Consider the following 21,692-nt stretch of genomic DNA (forward strand, 5'->3'; position numbering starts at 1 on the left):
AAGTTTTAAGAGAATAAATGATGGAAACAAGAATCTATCCAGGAACAGAAGCGGAGGCTGGTGGAAAAAGAGATGAAGTTATGCTGAGGCAGAAGCACTAAGAGAAAAATAGGCACATGTGTGTTAGGAAGGACAAAACTTACATGTGACTTCTTGTTTCTCAATTCTGATGATTATGTTTTATAAATCATATATATACTTAATTCCTTAGCACACATTTAAATTCTTCAGTAAAGTACAGTTAAAGCCAGAAACATTCTGATTGGTGGTGAGGATACGAACAGCTTCCTTCAGGGATGTAATGCTTTATATACTGCTAAATGACCTATATCAGAAAAAAATTATAAGTACTGTAATTGCTCGTCTTTCTCCAAACTGGTGTTTGCATGTAGCATTTTCAGCAAAATAGGTGAAATAATATTCAGGTGAACCCTAGTTCTGGATTATCCTGTGTATATGTTGCTCATGTAGTAACTCAAGGGGAGAAAACCTAGTTTTATTAGATTTCTTAGTGATGCATTTGAAGAAGACAATGTCATGTGATGCATTAGGCTATTCTTCAAAGTGAGGAGAAGAGGAGGAAGAGTGTTCCCCAGAGTTTCAAGAATTCATGCTGAGACAGTCAATGTAAATGTTTTTCATATGAAGTTCAGTCTCACCATGCTGGAAGCGTTTGTCCCTCCACAGGAAATGGCCAGAATTAGAAATCTTCAGGTGGGTTGACTCAGATGGGGAAGCACGTGTGCCTGGCTAAGCCCAGGTGCTGAAGGACTTCCTGGGGGAAGGAGGGAATGGGTCAGATTGAAGAAACAGATGTTGTCTAGGCTGGAATTCCCATTCATTTTGTTTGGTCACCTGGCTGCTACAGAAACCCTGTGACAACATGTTTTCAGCTGATAGCCTTGTCATAAGATTAGCTGTGACAAATGCAACACCTGGTTTCCCACAGAGAGAGCTGATGTTGGTTACTTCTGTGTCACTTCAGTTGCAGTTAATAGATTTTCTTTTTTTCTTCTTCTTTTTCTTCTATCTTTAAATGAGACAGAAGTAGTGTCTGGTTAGCTAACACAATTTAAACAGCCAGCTGAGATTTCCTTCCTTTGCCAGAACACTTAGTGCACTATAAGAATTTATCCAGACACATCATGGCTTTTTCAGTCCTGGTGATGTGTAACAGTTGGATCTGGCTAATATCTCTGTCATTAATGAGTTATTAAAGTGGGCATCATCATTAAAAATTATTTTATGCCTTTTTCAGACCTTTTTGTTATGAGCCAACAGTGGCTACTGCTGCCAAAAGTGGTTTTGCTGCTGCTGAGTTGTGGCAGAACAGGGCTTGTGCACGTTGTGCCTGTGTGGTACCCCCAGACATGCTGACACTGTGGCATGGACATCCTGTGAGCAAATAAGTTACAGCATTCAAATTACTGTAAGGTGTAATTTCCTAAAAATCGGCTTCATTCTTACTTGCAAAGTTACTTCCTCATGTATTTTGCAGGCATATACTGGAACTCAACTAGTGAAGTCAAATAGCCAGATTGTTGTGGTGTTTCTCATGCTTAGAGAAAGGAAATTTGTTTATGAATATGATAGAAATATGCTTATTGTCAGAAAAGGAAGATCCATAAAAAATGAGCTAGCAGCTGAAAGCAGATACCTTGGGGAAGAGACGGGGGCAAACTGGTTTTCTCCAGGGCTTTCATAATTTTCTGCTCAAGGACTTCCTGCAACAGAGTTGGTTTCTATTTTTTCAGTAAACCTTGATGGAGTTTAAGTTGTCAAGGCTCTCTTGAACCCATATAAACTTTTTCTCTTAGCAGTATTCCATGGAAAGGAGTCCCACCACTTAGTTACATGTTAAGAACCACTTTGTTATGAACTTGTTACCAGTCAGTGCCTTCTGGATCTTCTTGTTCCTGGTTTCCCTCTCCACTTAGGTGTGGTCTTACCCAAAAATCAGTCTTCACTATAGAGTGTGATGTTTGCACAAGAATCTATCTAGCAAACATCTTAGTTTACTTGTATATTTCAGAATTCAAATTTCTAAAGCCATTTCATGTCAATATCTAGGATAAACATTTTTGCAAAGTCCTAAAACCTCTCTCCTCCAAAATTACTGTCACTATTGTAAATGGTCACTAACTTTTTGTTTGGGGTTTTTTTTTTTTTTTCTTTAAATTTTTTGTGAGAGAGTACTCACTGGGCCAATTCCAGACCACAGGAAAGTTTTGGAGGTATAACTAATACTGTGTTCATTGTCATAGGAGGATAGGATAAGTAGTGGGATGGTGAATTAAATGATGAAATAAACACCTTTATTTTTTGTATTTCAGTTAAGTACTTCCTTTTAATATACTTGACATTTCTCATGTTCTGTGTCCTGTACAGCTCCAAAGTAGTTTGCACTCTGGGAATCCTCAGTTTTGCACATTGACTTAGGTTACTACAGTCCAGGGCAAATGTGAGAATGAGAATGAGTCTTTTCTTGTCAACCCTTTGATGCTGTGTAATGCACAATCAATGATCTCCAGGCTTCCTCTTGCCTTTTCAGTTGCTACCCGTTCTGATAGAACTTTTAAAGCCAAAGTCTTTATGTCATTAAGTCACATTTCTACCCCAAATTCTCACTTGTTCTACTGCTGAATATTAAGAAAGTCAGCGTTTTCGGCTTAAAGTGTTGTGTTTCTCACATTCCTGCTTTTTGAATTTAGCAGCTATTTATTTCAGATATTGTTGTTTATTCCATCCTAGTCTATTACACCTGCTTCTTTTCATTCACTATTTTGTCTGTTCAATAAAAGTCCTCTTTTATTAATGTAATTGTACCACCGCATATTTTAATGCAAATTTTATCAGACTGCCTATCTAATGCTGAAGATAGTGACTGAGATGAGTAATGTTTTGCTAATCACCAAAATACAGAATAAAAAGGGAAAAATCACAGTGTTGATCAGGAGTGGTTGATACTAGAAAGCTGTGTCCCTGTTGAACCAAAGCATTTAAAGCACTATCTGAAACTGCATTGTAACTGGAAAGCTGCATTGGCCAGGAGGGTAACAATTGACTTAATAGTACAAACTCAGATGAAATGTTGTGCTGAACTGGGGATGCTGTTAAATTGACTTTTCTCACTAAAACAAAAGCTCTAGTGCCTGCTTTTACACTATGTCAGTGATTGAAAAAGCTAATGAAAACACTCTTCTTGCTGTGTGATTTTTGTTTTCTCTCCAGGGATGAGTTTACCAGTTGTTCAAGCTGTGTTATTTAACTGTGGAAAGAGGCATCCTGATACTCAATTCAGAGAAGAGGATGAACTAGGATGTTGCAATAAGTTCCAATGCAGAATGCAAGGTAGGTTCAGTAAAAATGAAAAGAAGTTTTATTTAACTTTTATATGTTTGGTTTGGGGTTTTTTTTGTTTGTTTGATTTAAGTAGAGAAAACCCTCTATGCTAATTTTTAAGAGTGTTAAATTTCAAATACAGCACATCGATCTTGAAACAATCAATAAAGTCAATAGAACCATTTCTGGTGACAAACCAACATCTGTCATTTTTTGCACAATGGTCACTGACATATAATCTGTCCTGTTGCCTTACCAAAACAAAAAAAAAATGAAGTCAGCAAGCTAACTAGAAGTATATGTCATCATAATAGTTTTAAAATGGACTATTTAAAATTGGGCTTGATGTAATTGTTATATTTTTAGCTGTAACACTTCGTTTATTTATATTTTCTTTTCACTTTAGAAGGCTGGGTTTCTTGCTCACATTGATTCTGGTCCACCACTTGGTCTTGGCCAGGACTTGTGTTGTGCAATGTTGCTGAGTCAGCCAATTTGTATCAGCTATTTACCTGCTTCTCTGAGCTGTGTAATGCTTGCTCTGATTGCATTCGAGATCCACACAATCTTAACCCAGCACACTTCACCATGTCCTTGAAATACAGCAGCTTCATCCTTTACTGAGGTACAGAGAAATAAAGTCCAAAGTCATACACAATCTATAGCAAAACAGGGTATCAAAATCTGGTCAAAATCCAAGGGCAGTGCACCCAGCACTGGATCGTTTTACATCAGGAAGGAAGAGTTGACACATTTTTACCCAATAAAAATAAATGTATGAAAAGCTGACATGTAATTTTAATGGCTGATTGATTTATGTATTAACTAGTCTGGAGAAAAGTGGCTGGGGGGGACTTTGTTGTAGAGAGTGATAAGGTGGGAATGCCTTCTTCTCCCAGGTAACAAGTGACAGGAGGAGAAGAATAGCCTCAAAGTTGCACCAGAGGAGGTTAAGATTGGATTTTAGGAAAGATTTCTACACAGATTGTGTTGTCAAGGACATGCTGCTCTGGGAAGTGGTGGAGTATGAAGGTATTTTAAAGATGTGTAGATGTGACACTTAGGATCATGGTTTGTTTGCTGCTGGGTTTGGCAGTGCTGGGTTAATGGATGAACTTGATCATCTTAAAGGTCTTTTCCTACTGAAATGATTCTGTGGTTCAGTACAGATTTAGGCCTTGTGAAAGGTGCCAGACTGATTACCTGAGACATACAGAAGTCCTATATTCGTTAATAAACACAGTAATTTACATTGATCCGGCTACTGAAAGCTTGTGTGGGCTTGAAAGAGATACTTTTCTACAAAAATGAGAGTTCACAGTCTATACTTGGATCCTTCAGGTGCCTGAATGCTTAGGTCACTATTCATGGAGGAAACATCCTACTGGATTCCTTATGAGATCCAAGTACTTAGCTGCTGCTCCATCCTCCCCTTTCACAAATCAGAGTTTCCTCTCTTTCAGTGTTTCCTCTGTCTGCCCCATTATGCCCCTTCCACATTTCACTCTCTCTGGAGACCTGCAATGCTGTTAACCATTTTTCACAGCTCCTGGCAACTGGCTGGACAGGAGATAGGGGTTGCTTGCAGTTGACTTGGGTCTAGGTATGTGCTCATTTTAACCAATACATCTGTGCTGACTTAGGATCACTTGGCTCTCTTTTTGTTATGAAAATTGAAAAAGCTTTGATTAATTATTGAAAAGGCATTCTATTATCAATATATAAATTTAGTAAATTCTTTTTTTCTACTACTTTTGTATAAATGCAATATTAAGGGTACACAGAGTGTTTGGCTACTATTATCTCTAGTTTAAAATTAGGTGCTCTTTGCAATTCTTCAGCATTTTCCTGTGCACATTAATTTTAACTATGTGTCTTTGCTGCCCTTTCCATTACTGTAAACACAGTCCCCATGAGTGTAACATCTCTGCTCCTAGTCATCTTGTCATTTGGATTTATGCATGTGTTATCTGAAATGATTTATGAACTTTCAAAGGGATGTTATTTCTGTTTTCTTATCAAGGCCTTGGTCCTGCCTCATTAATGATAATAGTAGTCACATTTTCTTGATTATTCATACAATAATATGTGGTATTCATACAATAATTTGTGGGTTAAGATGTCAGTAGAGGCATGTGCATTTAGGAACAGAACTTTAGGCTGTTTAAATTGTTTGTGTTCCATCAGACTAAGATAATAGTTAAAGAATTGTTTTGGTCACAGTTGCCAAATGTTTGTATGCAGTTTTTTTGGTCAGTGTTTATACTGTGGTACTCAGGAGAATCTTTTGCAAACAGAAATTTCAGTTTCATGGCTGAAGCCCTTGCTCAACATCAACTAAGAGCTGATTCTTTGAGCAGTCCCTTTGAAATCCACTGCTTCTTGATGACTAAGTTGCACTTTGCCATGCAAAGTTGAAATTAAATCCAGATGATCCAAATTAGCAGTATGGACTGAAGATGTACACCAACTTAAAAGAGAATTTGGATATATCTGCACAGCCCCAAGCAGGAGGAGGGGGCTGGCATGAATATGTGCCACTTCATTTATGCAGTGAATACTGGGTCAAGTTGGAGGGATTTCTGTGGCTTTCTGTAGCACAGACCAAGCTAGTAGCTTCCTGTGAAAGCCTGGAAATTTATCTTTTGTTTGAAATTAGCCTGAGAGTTGCCTGAATGCTAAAGATGTTTAATTATTTAAAGATGCTTAAGCAAGTCAGTTACCTAAATATGTATGTGGAGAGGAGGGGGAGAAGTATAATGGCTATAGGATTTGGCCTAATATACTTCGCCTGGGTTTTTCAATTTTTACATATATATTACTGACTTTGTTTACATACATATTACTTACTTTGTAGCCTTTCTGTGGTAATTGGTGGATGTGAATCAGAGAATAAGCTTGAAACCAGATATTAGAAAGCTTTAATAGTACAATTTCTAGTCAACCACATGAGTACCACAGCTGTCCTAGGGTCAGAGAGGCTTTTATGTTATTTTTCTCCAAGTCTGACAGAAGATCTACTTGCCCTTGAGTCCATTAAATCAAATCATTATAAAGTAAATGCTATGAAACATAGATCACCCTTTAGCAACCAGCTACAACTTCATAACCACCAAAGGTAGTTATCTAACCTATATTAAATCATATTTAAAAAGTGCTTTTTACATCCTCTTTTTAACTTTATTTGTTTTCTGCCATGGTTATACCCAGATGAGGAACTGGGGAAGTCTGCCATGAGTTCAGCAAGTACTAAGGTAACCCAAGTCTTTGCTGAAAGACATTATTTATTCTATTAATATTTAACCTGGAGCAACCACTGACCTGCATAATTTGATAGAGATGGGTGAGCTGCTCCCTGAACACCTCTAATGCTCTCATGCTTTCTTCACTTCTTAGAAGGAATGTAAACAAATAAACACCAAAACTGTGCTGTGGAAGAAAAGGTATGAAGCAAGCCAAGAGTACCTGGTATTGCACATAAATTATCCTGTCTGTTTTTTTGAAATCCCTCTGGGGGCCCATCAGTGTCTCTGAGCTGGTTGGCTGCTCAGAGGCTCTCCTGGCACACTGAGGTGGGTTCCCAGCACACAGTGTGTGATGTGCCTGCTCAGGCACAAGTTGGCCTCTGCTGGGATTTGTGGTTCTCCCTGCAGTGAGCCCCTGCAGACATCAAATTACTCATCCTAAGCAGTGGGGTGAGACTTGGTGGGTTTGCCCTTGGCAACATTGCTCCTGCTCAGCCTTGTCCATGCTTTGTGGGCTCTGAATGCTGAGGCAGCTTCTGAGTCTGTTACGGCAGCTTTTTACGAGCATCGTTTGCAGTTATCACTCTAAGTACACCAAGACTGGGTTCATTTCTCTGAGCTAGAGTTAACTCTCAATATTATTTGAAACAAATTCTGTGAAGTCATTATCTGTGCTGCTTTCCCTGTGTGTCCCTTTTTCCAAGGTGTCTTAATCATCTGGAATTATTTGATTCAGTCTGTAGTCTAAAAATGCTCATTTGACCCTTTTTTGCTCATGTCAACACACTGCACCTGTCCTTGGAAATTCAGTAGCACACCTTCTTCCACTGCAGATATTGATTTCTTTCTCTGTCAGCTGTATGTGTGGGTGATATGAGTGTGGGAAAAAATAGGGAAAACTGTACAGCCATGTGGAAAATGGGTTTATTTTGTCTCTTTGCTCCCAGTCCATCTGATTTCTTCTGCAGGGGTCTTTTCCAGCACCCCACACCAGTGACCTAGGAGCCGCCAATAAAAATTACCATAATTTCTTTCTGTGTCATGTGAAATTCTCACAGATCCTAATTTCTCCCTTGCAGGTGCTGTGAAGGGAGTAGGATTCTCTCAGGGGCTGTTAAATACAAGCATTTTTATGTCAAGGATATTGTATTATTCTCTCCCACAGGAAAGAGAGAACTTTTTTCAATGCCAGTAACACTTAATTCCCTAAAAGACTGAGACCACAGACTTGAAACCATAATAATGTATACATGAAATAACTAATTTAATTTATAAACAATTTATTAATTTTTAGTGAGGTCTTTAGCAGAAGTCCAGATGCCAAAATGAAGTGAATATATTTCAAAATTTTCTAAAGATGGTAATAAAGTCTTTAAATGATAAAGACTTAAGAAAACCTGCATTACTCACAAGTGTTCTTGTGTAATAGATTAAAAGAAAACTCAGTGCTACTCCTTTCTCATTTCATATACCACGTATTACACATACATACACTACATAGCACACAGAGTACTGCCATCTCTGCTGCTGCAATCATGTAAAACTCCTTTCAGAGCAAAGGATCAGTACTCATTTACCAGCTACGTCTAGCATTGTCAGAAAAATTTGTGTAGTGAGTTGCTGAAATTGCTGAAAAGGCTGTACAAAACTCATTTATTTTGCCAGTAATATTTCTTCTCTTTCCAGACTGTCTTAGAAAATTCAGTCTCTCTGTGTCCATTTCAAATCAGTGTTCAGACTGCTGGTGTTTCTGGCTTGCTGTCTGAGAAGACAAATGTCCAGTTGTAGGACAGCAGCCCCATGATTTGGAGTTCAGTTTTGCTCTGAAAAGCACCAGCTTGTCACCAGCTCTTGTAAGGCAGCAGTTGTGCTCTTCATGGGAAAGTAAATGCCAATGTTTATCCCCACAACATCTCTATGCTGTCCATGCTATTGTCTTTGTGGCAAAAGCCTCTTTAATTTAAATATAGGCACATATGGAGACACTTTTACACCAAAGAACCGGTAAGGGTCAGTGCTACATTCATTTATTGGTTATTCAGAAGAAATGCACAAAGTAGTTTAGTGCTTTTTTTTTTTTTTTTTTTTTTTTTTTTTTTTTTTTTTTTTTTTAAACTGAAGCATCTGTTTGTGATTCCTGAGTAGATATCATGTATCGGAGTAGAGCAGAGTTTCAGTGCCTCATTTAAACCAAATTTCAAGTGACAGCAGGTGGAGTAGGAGCTGGGATTAATTGTTTAGGAAAGTGAGAGCTGAAGGTGGTTTTGTTTCGGTTTTAAGAATCAAACTTCTTGCCCTAGTAAACTCTGAGATATTTGGATTTGATACAGATTGATAAGGAGATTACTGTAGCTGGGAGTTAAAGAGCAACCTCAAATCACCTGATTAGGAGCTGATTTTAGTCACTGTAAAGTGAAAAAATGTTAGTGAGGACACAGTGAAAGAGTACTCAGCTACGGCAAAGTTTGCTTTGAGGATTTAATAAAACTAGTATGTAAGGACTTATGGGTTAGAAATACAGGGAGTTGGAAGTTTGGGGGATCTTCTGAAGCTTGATTAAAAAATTTACAATTTCTCTTTCTGAAGAAAGTGAGAGGCAGACATTATGTCTTGGTGAAAAGTGAAGAAAAACACTGGACTTGTAGAGAGGGTCTCTGATAGAAAGGTTTTAATTAGGTCCTTCTGCGGTAATCTAAATGCCTTTAAAAGGCAGGTTTCTGCACTGCATAAAGAAAAAGAGTTTCTCACTGAGAGTGTCTGTTCTGCAAGGAGTGACAGCTGAGTTTGGGTTTGGCTGGGTGAGGCATTATACAGTGCTGGCTACCCAGAGATTTCCCTGGCATGAGCAGTTCTGTATTACACACATCCTCGAATGCAAATGGAAATAATAAATTCCTGCTTTTACAGGCCCCTGCATGCACGAGGCTGACCTCAGTAAGAAATGATAGTTGTTTAAATGCTGTTAGTGGTTCAGTTTTGGAAATGCTTTTCTGGTGGTTTTGACAAACCACCAAGGCAGCCCTTCAGCACAGGAGCTGTGGCAGGTCCCTCATCTTAAAAAAATAAGTATGATATTGCAACGTAAGTACTTAGGTCTAAAGGTGAATTTTTTCACCCAGATTAGAGTGACAAATGTTCATGTGTGAACATGCTTGGTAATGTTCCCTTTTTGCTGTTGTGTCTCCAGGGTGGACATTTGCCAATTTATGACTCCAGGGTATGCCTCCCACATCAAGTGTCCCTGCGTAGTACATGTCCAGGGGAGGGCAGGGGCTGTGCTGTCCACTGCCACAAAAATGCAGTCACTCAGCCTGTTCGATGACAAACACAACACAAATTTACTCATTTGAGACAGAACTTTGTTTGATTTGGGATTTACTTTTTTTTACCTTTGAAATAAAAAATGGAAAATCTTGATTTCACACAATTTCTGGATGGATTAGTCTTGATGACAGATATGAAAAAGTAAAGGGAAATAATCTTGTTCCAGACTAATAAGAGAGAGTGTCTGCCTTGCTTATGCTGTATGTTAATCACAGCAAAATAATTTTACTCATCCAAATGACAAAGATTGTTATGTGTTTATTGCCATAGAGTAGATTCTGCATGTTTGCTGGTTTATTTTTAATTAATGCACGTAAATCTGAAATCGAAATTATTCACACAAAATCTCTACTCTCTGATTATATTCAATAGCTTATTCAACAGATGGACATTTAATATTTTTAGAACATCTTTAATACAGTTTAACAACGTATCTTTTCTAACAGAGGTATCTTTTGATCAACCTCAGGTAAGATGGAAAATTTCCTTGGCAAATACCATACTGTAGTGAATAGAAGAGAAAGGTAATGATGAAGAAAACTAGTTGTCTTGGGTAAAATTAGAAATTCTGTGAGTGCTGATGGACACTACTTCCTTTTTTTTAATAACAAGTGTTTGACTCACATTCTAATCCCTAAATTGCACTCAGATTACATGTGTTGGCCTGAGTGTTTAGTTTGCACTTTTGAAATTAATCTCCTGCTCATTCCCTCTGCTGCAGTATAGATAAAATAGTGCAGTAGGCAAAACTAATTTCTTCTAAGTGACTCTGTTCTGAAAAATGCTTTCCAGATGCTGATGATTTTCAGTTCATCAGATCAGACTAAAGCGATTTCAAAATCAAGCCCCAAAACTTGTTCAGTGTGTCTACGGAGTCCTTAATACCAACTTGCTGTTCTTTGTGCTCCTATTGATTGCTAAATTAGACAAAGCACAGTGTATTACTGGTAATTTTACATTTTTACTGTTTCAACTGTTTTCATAGTCATTAAAGGTATCTTCAAACACCTCATTAGGTCAGGCTATATGATGACAAACTTGTTTTCAATGCTCTCTACCAAAATATTTAAAAATTACCAAAGGAAAAATATCCCTTCCTCCCAAATATTTTTCACAAAATACGAAATGCCTTTAAAAGCAGACATTTGCTAAGAAAAAAATAAAACAAAACAGAATTTCATAATCAGATACTTTTTTGTTGCAAACATATGGTCTTGTGATAATCATACAACTTGTAACAGCTGGTGTAACTTCAGACAAATAAGTTTTTGATGCTATCAGTATATCAAATACTTACTTGCATGCTTTTAGTAGCACAGAATAGCTCCTGTTAAGGTCAATACTGAAATGCAGTTCAGTTTGGCAGGATCAAAGCTTGAAGGAATACACGATTTCCTTCTTACTCATGATGCTCTTCATAAAACATTCAATTTTCACCCTTTGTACACAAGTAGAGGCTCCTGAGAGAGAGGTTTGTTCCAGCAGCTGTCTCTAGCTGCAAAACTACTTTAATCTGGAGGTGACAAACGGGAGAGATTAATGGCTTCAATTTGGACACACAGAGCCACATGGATTCCCTAACAAAGGAAGAACATGATTGCCTGGGATTTAAGAAGGAAAATATTGACTTGGTTCGTGAGTATAAAATATACATTATTATATAGCTTCAGTGGGAATGCTCTGTACACTACAGAGCCGTATCAGCAAAACTGCTTAAGTGTATGTTTAGGGAAATTTCATTATCTCCAATAGCAGAAGACAGTTCTAAAGGTGTAGATAAACTGATGGGTTAGGCAAGTGTTTAAACATTGGAATAGTTGTTACATCAACCTACATGTTTTTACAAGGAGGCTGTCAAGACACAGAGAGCGTGAGTGATTTCGCCAACAGTTTTCAAGAAGTCTGGGGATAAGAAAGAAGCTGAGCCAAATTTTCCTGTGCTTTGGACCCCAGATTAGACTCAAGAGTGACCTACAAAATCACCTTAAAATGCAGATGATGTCAAATGTCAGCATTGCTATTTGTTGGTGCAAATCCTGGTAGAATGGGAAAAAAAAAATCCAGTCTTTGTACCACTAGGGGCTTTTACTAGGCATCTTTTTAGACTGATGTTTTGGATAAGATATTTTAGGCTAGTTTTATCAATGAAAGTGAGGGAAACTTTTAGCACAAACATATTTTTACAAGTTTCAGTTTGATACATCTGTGTATATTTTTCCTTATCTTTGTGTTGTTTTTAGAGACTATTTGACCCTTTTCTGCAAAAGATGAGAAAGAGGGGCTAGGATTTTAAGGGAGGTTGCAGAAATGATGCTAGATTTTAATTGCTAGCCAGTGTGCTGTCCTCTTTGATAAAACCTTTTCTTAAGCCAATTAAAATAAAAGGCTTAGAACACAGGAGGGTGCATAGAGGTGAGAAGAAATGATGTATGGTCATATTAGCAGGAGAGGTGTAATATTCATTTGCAAACACACAAGGGAATGCAATGATGATGGGACAAAAAAAACTCCTCTCATCTTCCTGTTATGCTGGGAGCATAGGAAGATTTTTCCTTGGTGGTTGATGTGAGTGTTGCAAGAAAATGCAGTTAAGACTGTCTGAAGATTAACTTGTGACGTGTGAGACTGAAACCAAGAAACACTAAGTACCATTCAGGCCTCTGTGATGGTGTGACACACTCAGCACTTTTTAAAAACCAGGCCATTTAATTATAGCTGGGAGGTTAGGGAAGGTGAGTTTTAAAAATCTTAGCCAAAAGCCTTAAAATATCAAAGGGAAGTAAGTCTAAAAGTCAGAAGTGTGAAGTTGACATATGGTGCAATGATTTTTGGGTTGGTGTCAATTATGCAGGTTGACTGGAATTAAGTAGAACTCTAACAATACTGGGAAACCAGGTGGATGGACCCAATGTAATCAGCTTCTTCCTCTGCAGTCTCAACTGGATATTTTTGAAATAAGTTTTTTTTTGGTTGGAAAATGGCTGTGGACTAAAAATTTTTTACTGGACTTGTGAGGGCCTATGTTTCCTATTCTGTCTACAGACTGCAACTGAAACAATGAGAAAGAAAAGGCAAAATGCAGGAGATACAAAAGGTCTTTGTTAGATAAATTACTAACAGTAAGAAACCGAAGCTAAAAAAACAACAAAGCAACAAAAAAACCCCCAAATGCAACTGACCATATGATGACTGAGCTTTTTAGTCCAAGAATCTCTTAAGCTGTCTGCTCTATGAGACTCCAAGGCCAAAACAGAGTCTGCCTTTTGTGTCAAGACTGCAGTGATGGAGTATTCTTACAGTGGATTTAGTTCATCTCCATCGGTTCTTCCACTGATACTGGGGGAGGTTTTTTAGTTCATGGCTGTGAGGCGCCATACTTTGAAGCTCAGTTCCCCTCCTTCCTCAAAATAGAAAAGTAATCCTGCTGCCTTTGGGAGAAGAAGTTGGCTCAGAGAAGAATTATATTAGCATGAAATATTAAAAAAAAAAAATTAAGAAGAGACTTGCTTGAGAGAGAACAATGAACACTCATTTGCTGTCTCATGGAGACATTTTGAGACTCTGTGCAAGATCATCATGACTTATATGCTGCTGAAGTCTCACTTGAGGGCCCACTGTTTTGTCTCTTTTGTTTGAATGATTACTTGGAATGAGAATTCTTTGCCTGTCCTGCAGTTGAACCAGTTAAAACTGGATAGAACTACTCAGGTTTTTCTGATTTATGATCATGTGTGCCCACTCAGGCAGTTTTGGAAGCATTAATGGAGGAAACACAGTGTAAAATTGTGTTTTCTGGATGAAATTCTTACAGGAGGTAAACCTGTACTTTAATGACAAAACCAAAACCAAACCAAACCAAAAAAAAATTACCTCTGTTCCCCAGTATCTCCCTCCATATCTAACCTCCTTCATGTCACCATCCTGGTTGTGTGAACAGTTTTCATCCAGCCTTGGATTCAGGAGCAATGTCTTCTCTTGTCTACAAAAGAGCTGTCAAGGAAACCTCTAAATGTGTGTTGCTCTGTTATGAACTTGTGGCAGACTGCTGGCAAGAAAGTTTCTACTTGAATGAAAGTCATTGACTCTTAAAAAGAACCTATTAAGTACAGGAAAATAAAAAGCAAATTGAAGATGTCTCTGTGTTTAATGTTGCATTGGCTGGATAACTTGTTCTGTATTTGAAATACTGTGGTGATCTAAATAATCTGCAAATCTGGTCAAGAACTCTAGTTTCTACAAGACGCTAATAAATTCACCAACCACAGTATTAACATATTACAACATAGTATAACATTAGTCTTTGGATCTCATGAAGAAGTTCTGTTGTGTGCTAAACTGAAAACAGAAAATAAACAGCAAGTTTAAATTGTTTTGTCATAATATATTGCATCACATACTCTAGTATTTAGAGACAAGTGTTTATGGAAAAGGAGAGGAAATAGGATAAATGTAACATCATGAGCAGACTACATATGAATTTCATAGACTATTAATCTTTAATCTTTAGAGTTCCTATTTAAGCCTACAAATACATTAATCCAGGCATCAGCTCTTCTCTGCTATCTTGATCATGCAGGTCACAGATGTTGCTATAGTAACCTTGCATTACCAATGCAAAGACAGTGAAGGATCTGGCTATCTAGATAAATAAAATAATTGAGGGGTGCTTGCAACAGCATTCTGTTTAATGTAATGCTTAGATCCACGGAATGAGCACTTGGTCCTGTGTGGATTATGGCCTTGATTTGAGGAGTATGAGAAAGGCTGGCACTTGAATCCAATTTTCCTGTGAAACAGGTTAGTAATTTGAGAGATGCTCTTTGCTGGGAAGGCCCACAATTTGTATCACAGATGATGTTCATTGGTTCCAGTTGTCAATCACATTGTCAGAAGACAAACTGCTGTAGATCCCACGTGTGGAACCTGCTCTCTAGATGCAGGTGGTGTTTGGATATTTTGAAAAGCAAGAAAAGGTGTTTTCTGTGAAGCTGAGGTAAGCCCATGCTGCTGAATGCAGTTGTTGAAGACACAGCCCAGTGCTAGTGAGGATCAGACACTTTGTCTTACAGGAGAAACAACCCAATTACAGAAGGGTTTGTTACAGACATCATTAAATGCTAGTGCTGGTCTCTCATGGGGACCTGTCTTGATGACAAAAGAATGAGAATTTTCAAGTGAGATGCAACAAAATTCTGAATCAAATTTGCTTGTGAGTTGAATATTTCTGATAGTTACTCCATGGGCTTGAGCCCATGAAGAAGCTTTGCAGTATTTTGGTATGTGGAGGACTCACGTGAACTCTACAGGCAGGAAAATCCTAACTTGTGTACTTATTCTTTACAGTGAGGAAGCTTCCTGTGAGAGTAGTTTGCTTTTACCATGCCTCTGAGTTCTCAGAAAGCAGATCCTTCTTGTAGGAAATTCTTGTGAGAAGTTTGAGGCTTTTTTTTTTTTTTGGGGGGGGGTTTAATTAAGTATGATCACTGGGCTCAAAAGTAGTGCAGGAATGCAGATAAATAGAGGCAATAGTGAGTGTAGGCATCATGGAGTAATGATGATTACTCCATTTTCACTGGAAACCAAGTCTAAAAAGCACTCCTGTAGCCACAGCTCATCTGTGCTACCAACTGAATTTTCTGACTAAGCCTGTAAAATACCACTTGAGCCTAAACCAGTGAAATAAGGGAAGAGTTAAAATTCTGGTCTCCTGTGAGCCTTTGTTCAGCCTTCAGTCCTACAAAGGAAACCTCTCATTGCTTTAGAAGGGTCCCAACTCTTTTCCTTTTTGTCTGGCCCTGAAAAGCCAGATCAGTTTTGCTACTTGCTTTATTGAGACTGTCAGCCCGCTCCTGCCGAGAGGCTGCTGCTGGCCAGGCAGCTTTCTGCAGGGGGAACAAGGGAAAGAAAGATTCTGCATCAGAAATTCCACTTGTATTGCTTTCCTTGCCTCCTTCCCAGCACAAAAGTGGTTTTGTTTGTGCTCAAGAACCAACTAAAAAGTTTGGCCGTGAAATGAGCTCTCCTCTGGAGAAAGGGAAGGGGCAGAACATGTAGCATACAACTTCAGACACAAACTTGTACCCACTCCCTCCTCCAGGTCATGGGCTAGAGATGGCTATTGCATTAGCTGGTTGTTGTGTTACTTCACACAGCTGCAGGGCAGCTCATGAGACAGCAGTAGCTGGCTTAATCCTTGAAGAAGTAATTTAACAAGATGGAATATTCTATTCTTATTCTGTGATGTAATTATATAGGAGAAAACTTGAAAAAAAAGTGCTTCTTCCTTGTTGTTGGGACACGGGACATTTGAGTATTTGTAATTTGCTCACATTGGTATTTGTTTCAATTCCGAGTATTTGGTGCTGCCAAAAGTGGGAGAGGGGACAAGCACTTTCCTTGCAGCTGACACCCAATTAGGCTTCTCAAGGTGGGCATCACTTCAGCAGACTGAATAATGTCAGAGTCATGGAAATGAAAATTCTCCCAATAGTTCCCGTGGGTGTACACCCTGGTGTACACTTATATAGTGAATAGTGTATCAGCCTCTGCTGAAAAAATAGGTTCTGTCCCTGAAAAGATCTTATCCATGTTTCTTGTGTAACCAAGGATTTGCAGGATCAGGGAAGTATACACATTGTTTTTCTTCCTGTCAGAGATTAGGGAGTTTTTTGTGTGTATTAGTCTTACGAAAATGTAGCCTTGCACAAAGCACTGCTGAGCACATTTCAGGGTTTAGGTTCCAGCAATAAGAGGATAGATATGGCCCCTATATCCAAGGCAGCTGGGTACTAAATCAGATGGGTAACTGAATGTGTGACTCTGTGCTTAAATCCCTTGGGCAATGATAGAGGAAGCTTGAAGGAATTTGTGTATTTCCTTTTGCTTCTGCAAAAGAAGGTCATTTATATATTTTGAAGTGAAGACAGAATGTGTAATGCCTCTATAAGAGGCATTAGTGAAGTGAGGGTACCTAGAAATTGCCCAGTGTCATTCTTTATGGACTTGGTGCCCTTCCTCAGTCTCAGGCCTATGGAATTTGCAGGATAATCAGCCCCACAATCCCAATGACTTGGTGTGTTCAAGCAGAGGTGTGGGACACAGGATGTCTGCATAGTTACCTGGGACAATCTGCTTCTGGCTTTTTGTCTAAAAAGGGCTCAGAGAACTGACCTTTGAACCTGGTGTTCGATACTGCAAGCTAAATGCTGGCTTGGGGATGACTGTAGAGAAAGCACAGTCATTCTGCTCCTCATTGCAGCCTGTGCACAGATGTGAGAAATGGAAGAAGCTGTGGTCTGGGGAGCTGCTTTCCATCAGAGGAACATACCAGTTGGACTGGTTCATGCCAGAGCTGCTGCTGAATCTTCAAAAGACATCACATAAAAATCTATTTATAATGGAGTGAGGAAGGGTGGGAAGAAATAAAGTGTGAACAAACCATTTTCTTTAAAAATTAGTTCATGCTTTCAGCCAAGGTCTAGTTTTCCCTGTGAGCTTGCCGACATCCCTTAATTCATATCACTTAGAATAAAATGACTTCTGGGTGTAAGGAAGATTTGAATTGTCTTTTCTGTATCACTAAATAATGATTGCTTGGGGAGATAGGAAATGTAAATTGAAAATGAATGAGGTATAGCTGGTAATATGTTAGATGCATTATCTCCAACCTGAGGCCTTCAGTAAAAAGAGAAGGTCATCTGTAATTGTTAAAGAGCACTGCAGCAAGTACTTATATTTTAACTTTGCCTCTTTTTTGATTTGAATTTTCTCATCATAACCACGGCAACACTGTTCTGAGGAGGCATGTGCTGTGACTTCTTAGATTGTCTTAATTACATTCTTTTGTTGTAGTTTATGAGACAGCTGATGCAGGGGATCTGTCCTTTGCTGAATGACTGATCTTCACTAGTTTTCTGGAAATGTGAGATGTTTCCCTTTGCTTTCTTTTCTGAAAAATCTCACTTTGTACAATTTGTATCTGAAACATTCAAACCATGAAAATATTAAGCCTCATTTTTGTGTTCCTGGATTGCAATTGATTTTTTCTATTCTTCTAGATACGTCATTACAAATCACCTTAAACTACACTGAGTCAGAAAACAGCGTAGAAGAGGTACTAACTGGTTCCATGAAGTACCTCTTGTGCTTTGCTGAATGGCAGAGGACATGTTTCTTAGACTTTAGCCTCATTTTTAACATTTAGAAAACAGGGCTGGAATTACTGATGGTAACAGTGAATAATGTAGTGAATTCTGATCATCTGGGGCAAGATTTACTGGACAAATGTGCTAGAGGGAGAGGAGTATGACCTCCCTCAAATTCCCCTCCAAATATTCCCAATGAGAACAGCAAACTGAAAGCAGATGGAGACTTCTCTCTCCTGCTGAAATGGGACTGGTTGTAGTGGGTGTCCTTGTAAACCTCCTGGTCTGTCTTCCCATGGAGTGAGAGGGAATCTTTGAAGGCTTTGTGTCTCCTGGGGCAAGAGCAGTTCTGCACTTCTGAAGTTAGTGGCATTAACCATCCACCAATGAATTGCATAAGGAACAGTGGGATTTGCTATTTAATTGAACTCTGCTTTTCTAGTTGTTAATTATACTCCTTGTATGGTTTTTTATGTTTAGCTGCATCATTAGACTTAACAGAATGTTTGTAGTTACCTGCTGTGATTTTGAATAATTCATGGTGTTAAAATGCAATCAGGGACCATCGTAAGTTCTCCCTGGAGAGAACCAAAAGTTGCTTTGCTGGTTCTGTGTATTTGAAGATGAGAGGAAAGCAGGTTCTGGCTTTTGTGGTCCTTTATCAGAAAGAAAATTTTGAATCAGCCAATAAAATTAAAGTACGCATCTTGAGAGTATAGTGTGCACAGTATATTTAAAATATTTTTATGAACTTGCTTGCTAATCTGGAAATGACCGAAGTAAATCAACCCTGGACCTCTATAAACAGCAATGTCTTGTACTTTCAGTTAATTGTTTCCACAGATGTAGTCAATGACAACCTTGTGTTTATCCTATGGCACTGTTACTGCAGCTCTCAATTGAATTTTGTTTCCTATTCTTAATGGACGGGTTACCAAATCTAAAAATAAAATCTTATTTTCCCATCATGACAGGGATTTTCTTACATGGGTTTTCTGAGTTGCCCTAGAAACAAGAAAACACTGAAGTTAAGTCAGAAAAATAAGTGTCACAGGAACCATTGTTGTTTTGGTTTCTTTGGTTCCATTGTAATACTAGATAAATGATGTGGCTGAGAAGTCCAGCTGGTAGTTGATACTGGCAGGTGGCTTCTGAACAAAGGTAGGTGTGGCATATTTCTGTTGATGAGAAGAAGGTCAATGGGAATATTACGTGGTGAAAAGTCTCCCTCAGCCTGGCATATATTCTGGAGTCACTGCTCTCTGCCAGTGTCTGTGCTTCCTTGCTGTCCCAGGTTTGCATTGACTTTTTGTGGTGGTATCTGCCAAGATCTTTCAGAGTGCAAAGATAAAATCTTCTTTCTGGCTATCTCCACAGGTAGCCATGAGATATTGTCTCATTTTTCCGAATGATTAAAACCCTGGTCCTCTGAATGTGAAACGGACCTGTTAAATCTTAATACAAAGACCATTCCCAAAGGTTAACTCCCTTATAAATACCCAGATTGTTCCCTCCACTCACTACAAGTTTGCAATCTGCTTAATATATGCACAGTCAGGGAGAAGCTGTAAATATAATGCTAAAAGCAGACGCTTGGAACTATTGCTCTTGCTTCTCTTCAGCTTATGCAACTGTTTGCAGTAGCTTGTTGCCAACACAACTGTTGTGTCCTAGTACTTTGGGCTTCATCTTGTAAGTCTCCTGAATATGCTGTTCCCATTACAACACTTTGAACAGATCTGTGTGAGGAGGTTTTGCAAGACCAAGTCGTTAACAGAAAGCTACAAATACATCACCACCTGCTTTAGTCATCAGTCTAGAACTGAGCTAGTTCATGAAGTTATGCCAGCTGGAGTCCTGGCTAAAAAAACCCAAAACCCTGGTAACCAAACATTTTGACCATCAGAAGCCTGGACTCAAACCCAGATAGGTCATTCCACCTTCTCCCCTTGCAAATTATTGAAGTTTGTTCTTTCAGAGGTTTTCCAATGAGTCTTGCTGACCTTTCAACTGCAGCCTTATGTCCATTGGTAGCTGTTCTCAACTGCCTATTCCATCTGCAACCACAGCCATCTCTCTGCAGACAGACCCAGAAAATCTCTTGACAATAAATAATATTCTTGCTCCAGAAGCATTTAAATCGATTGAAGGTGATGAGGTGATCCAGGAAATTGCTGCTGTCATAAATTCCTGGGTCTGTGCTCAAGGCATAGTGTAATCTCTGGTACTTGTCTGCCACTGTTGATCTCCAAGAACACCTTATAAAATTATAGCCTAATGCTTTAACAAAGTGTAGGAGGGAAGGATGCATTTTATGTAAATTTAGTCAGGAAGTCTTTGAAACTAATTGCTTAAAGTGAGTGGGGAAAGCTGATGGAGTGTGATAGACATACAGATTTTTTTTTCTGCTTTTAGAATAGATGGTATTGATTAACTGGGCTTAGTATAGCACTGCATATATTAACCAAGCATCAAATTGCTCAGTGGATGAGCCTGCTATGTGCATGAGCTAAACAGGCCATGGTCTGGATGTTATTACAGATGTGGGTTTAGGGAGTGCTGGAGTTACACTTCTGCAGAGAAAACCATTGGTTTTGGTGAACTTGTAATTGAATTATCATCCTGGTGTAGTGTCAATATTTTATTTGTAAAAATGGAATTAGACACAAAAAAAAAAAAAAAGAAAAAGAAAAAGAAAAAAGTGTAAAGTCATATCTGCGGAGTAGACCATTTTTTCTGAAAAGTCTCAGAGTTGGGAGTAATGGGAGGGAAATCCTCCTTCACATATGCTCCTCAGCATCAGTGCCCCTGAGAGGTGTCAAAGGCTTGTCTGTCAATCAGCCTGCTGGTTTACATGCCAAGTCCTGTTTGGTGTTTCTGGTTTGTGCTTGTTAGATGTGCTGACTGTTGGAACAGCCTCTGATCTCTCTTTAGGGCCATTCTGGACACATCCACCATTCTGCAGGTGTGGGCTGCACTCCTTGTTCCTGGTAGATCACCTTGCAATTAAACCATATTTGCATCTTTATAGAAAGTCAGTGATTTCATTTCCACACTAGCTGGAGGCTAGAGTTACAAGTTAGAGTTATGTGCTTGATCTAGAACTGGGTTATGCATAGATGTCTACATGTACTTGCTGGCTGAATAAAACACACCACTGTGCCTGCTGCAGTAGGCCAAATTTGCTGTTCTCAAGTATTTATGAGTGTGTCATGGATCTGTGCATGCTTCCTTTCAGCATGAGAGCTGGGCACTTGCTGTTGACTTGTGTTCTGTTCCCTGCAAGATACTTTGACCTAGTTTCAATGGAGAGAAGATTTTTACAACATCTGAGACTAGACAGACTATTCCATGCTGTGCGCTGTGGATATACATGTGTGAATCCCTGACTACTTCCATGAGCATTCCACTGGGGTGACTGGTAGATATGTGACAAAATGGAAAAGGTCAAAGGAAAATGCAGAGCAAGAAGCAGCTGCAAAAATATGTGCTAGAGTGAACTCACAAGTTAACAACTAATTTTAATAGATTATATTAAAATACAACCAACATGAATTAAATCAAAATACCTTCTTTCTAGAAACAAAACTAACTTGAATGAATGAGCACTAGTGAATTAAAAAAAAAAAAAAGGGAA

General features: G+C 38.7%; 1 protein-coding gene across 4 annotated transcripts in view; it reads left to right on the forward strand.

Annotated features, from left to right (window-relative positions):
- CUNH4orf50 (chromosome unknown C4orf50 homolog) overlaps nt 1-21,692 on the forward strand; it is an 85,391-nt gene that overhangs the window by 49,387 nt on the left and 14,312 nt on the right. For 3 of the 4 annotated variants that reach the window (XM_066185432.1, XM_066185435.1, XM_066185434.1), the window contains one exon: nt 3,232-3,351. Coding sequence is in view for 1 of the 4 variants with exons in the window: in XM_066185435.1 (XP_066041532.1) it covers nt 3,232-3,237 (6 nt within the window). In the remaining 3 variants the exon portion in view is untranslated. Of the gene's footprint in view, nt 1-3,231; nt 3,352-11,473; nt 11,547-12,953; nt 13,944-21,692 lie in introns of those variants that run through there. The other variant, XM_066185433.1, reaches the window with a different exon arrangement.

The sequence above is a fragment of the Chamaea fasciata genome, unplaced genomic scaffold (assembly GCF_029207755.1).
Source record: "Chamaea fasciata isolate MVZ Bird 193981 ecotype frontalis unplaced genomic scaffold, bChaFas1.0.hap1 SCAF_6, whole genome shotgun sequence".
NCBI classification, from domain to species: Eukaryota; Metazoa; Chordata; class Aves; order Passeriformes; family Sylviidae; genus Chamaea; species Chamaea fasciata.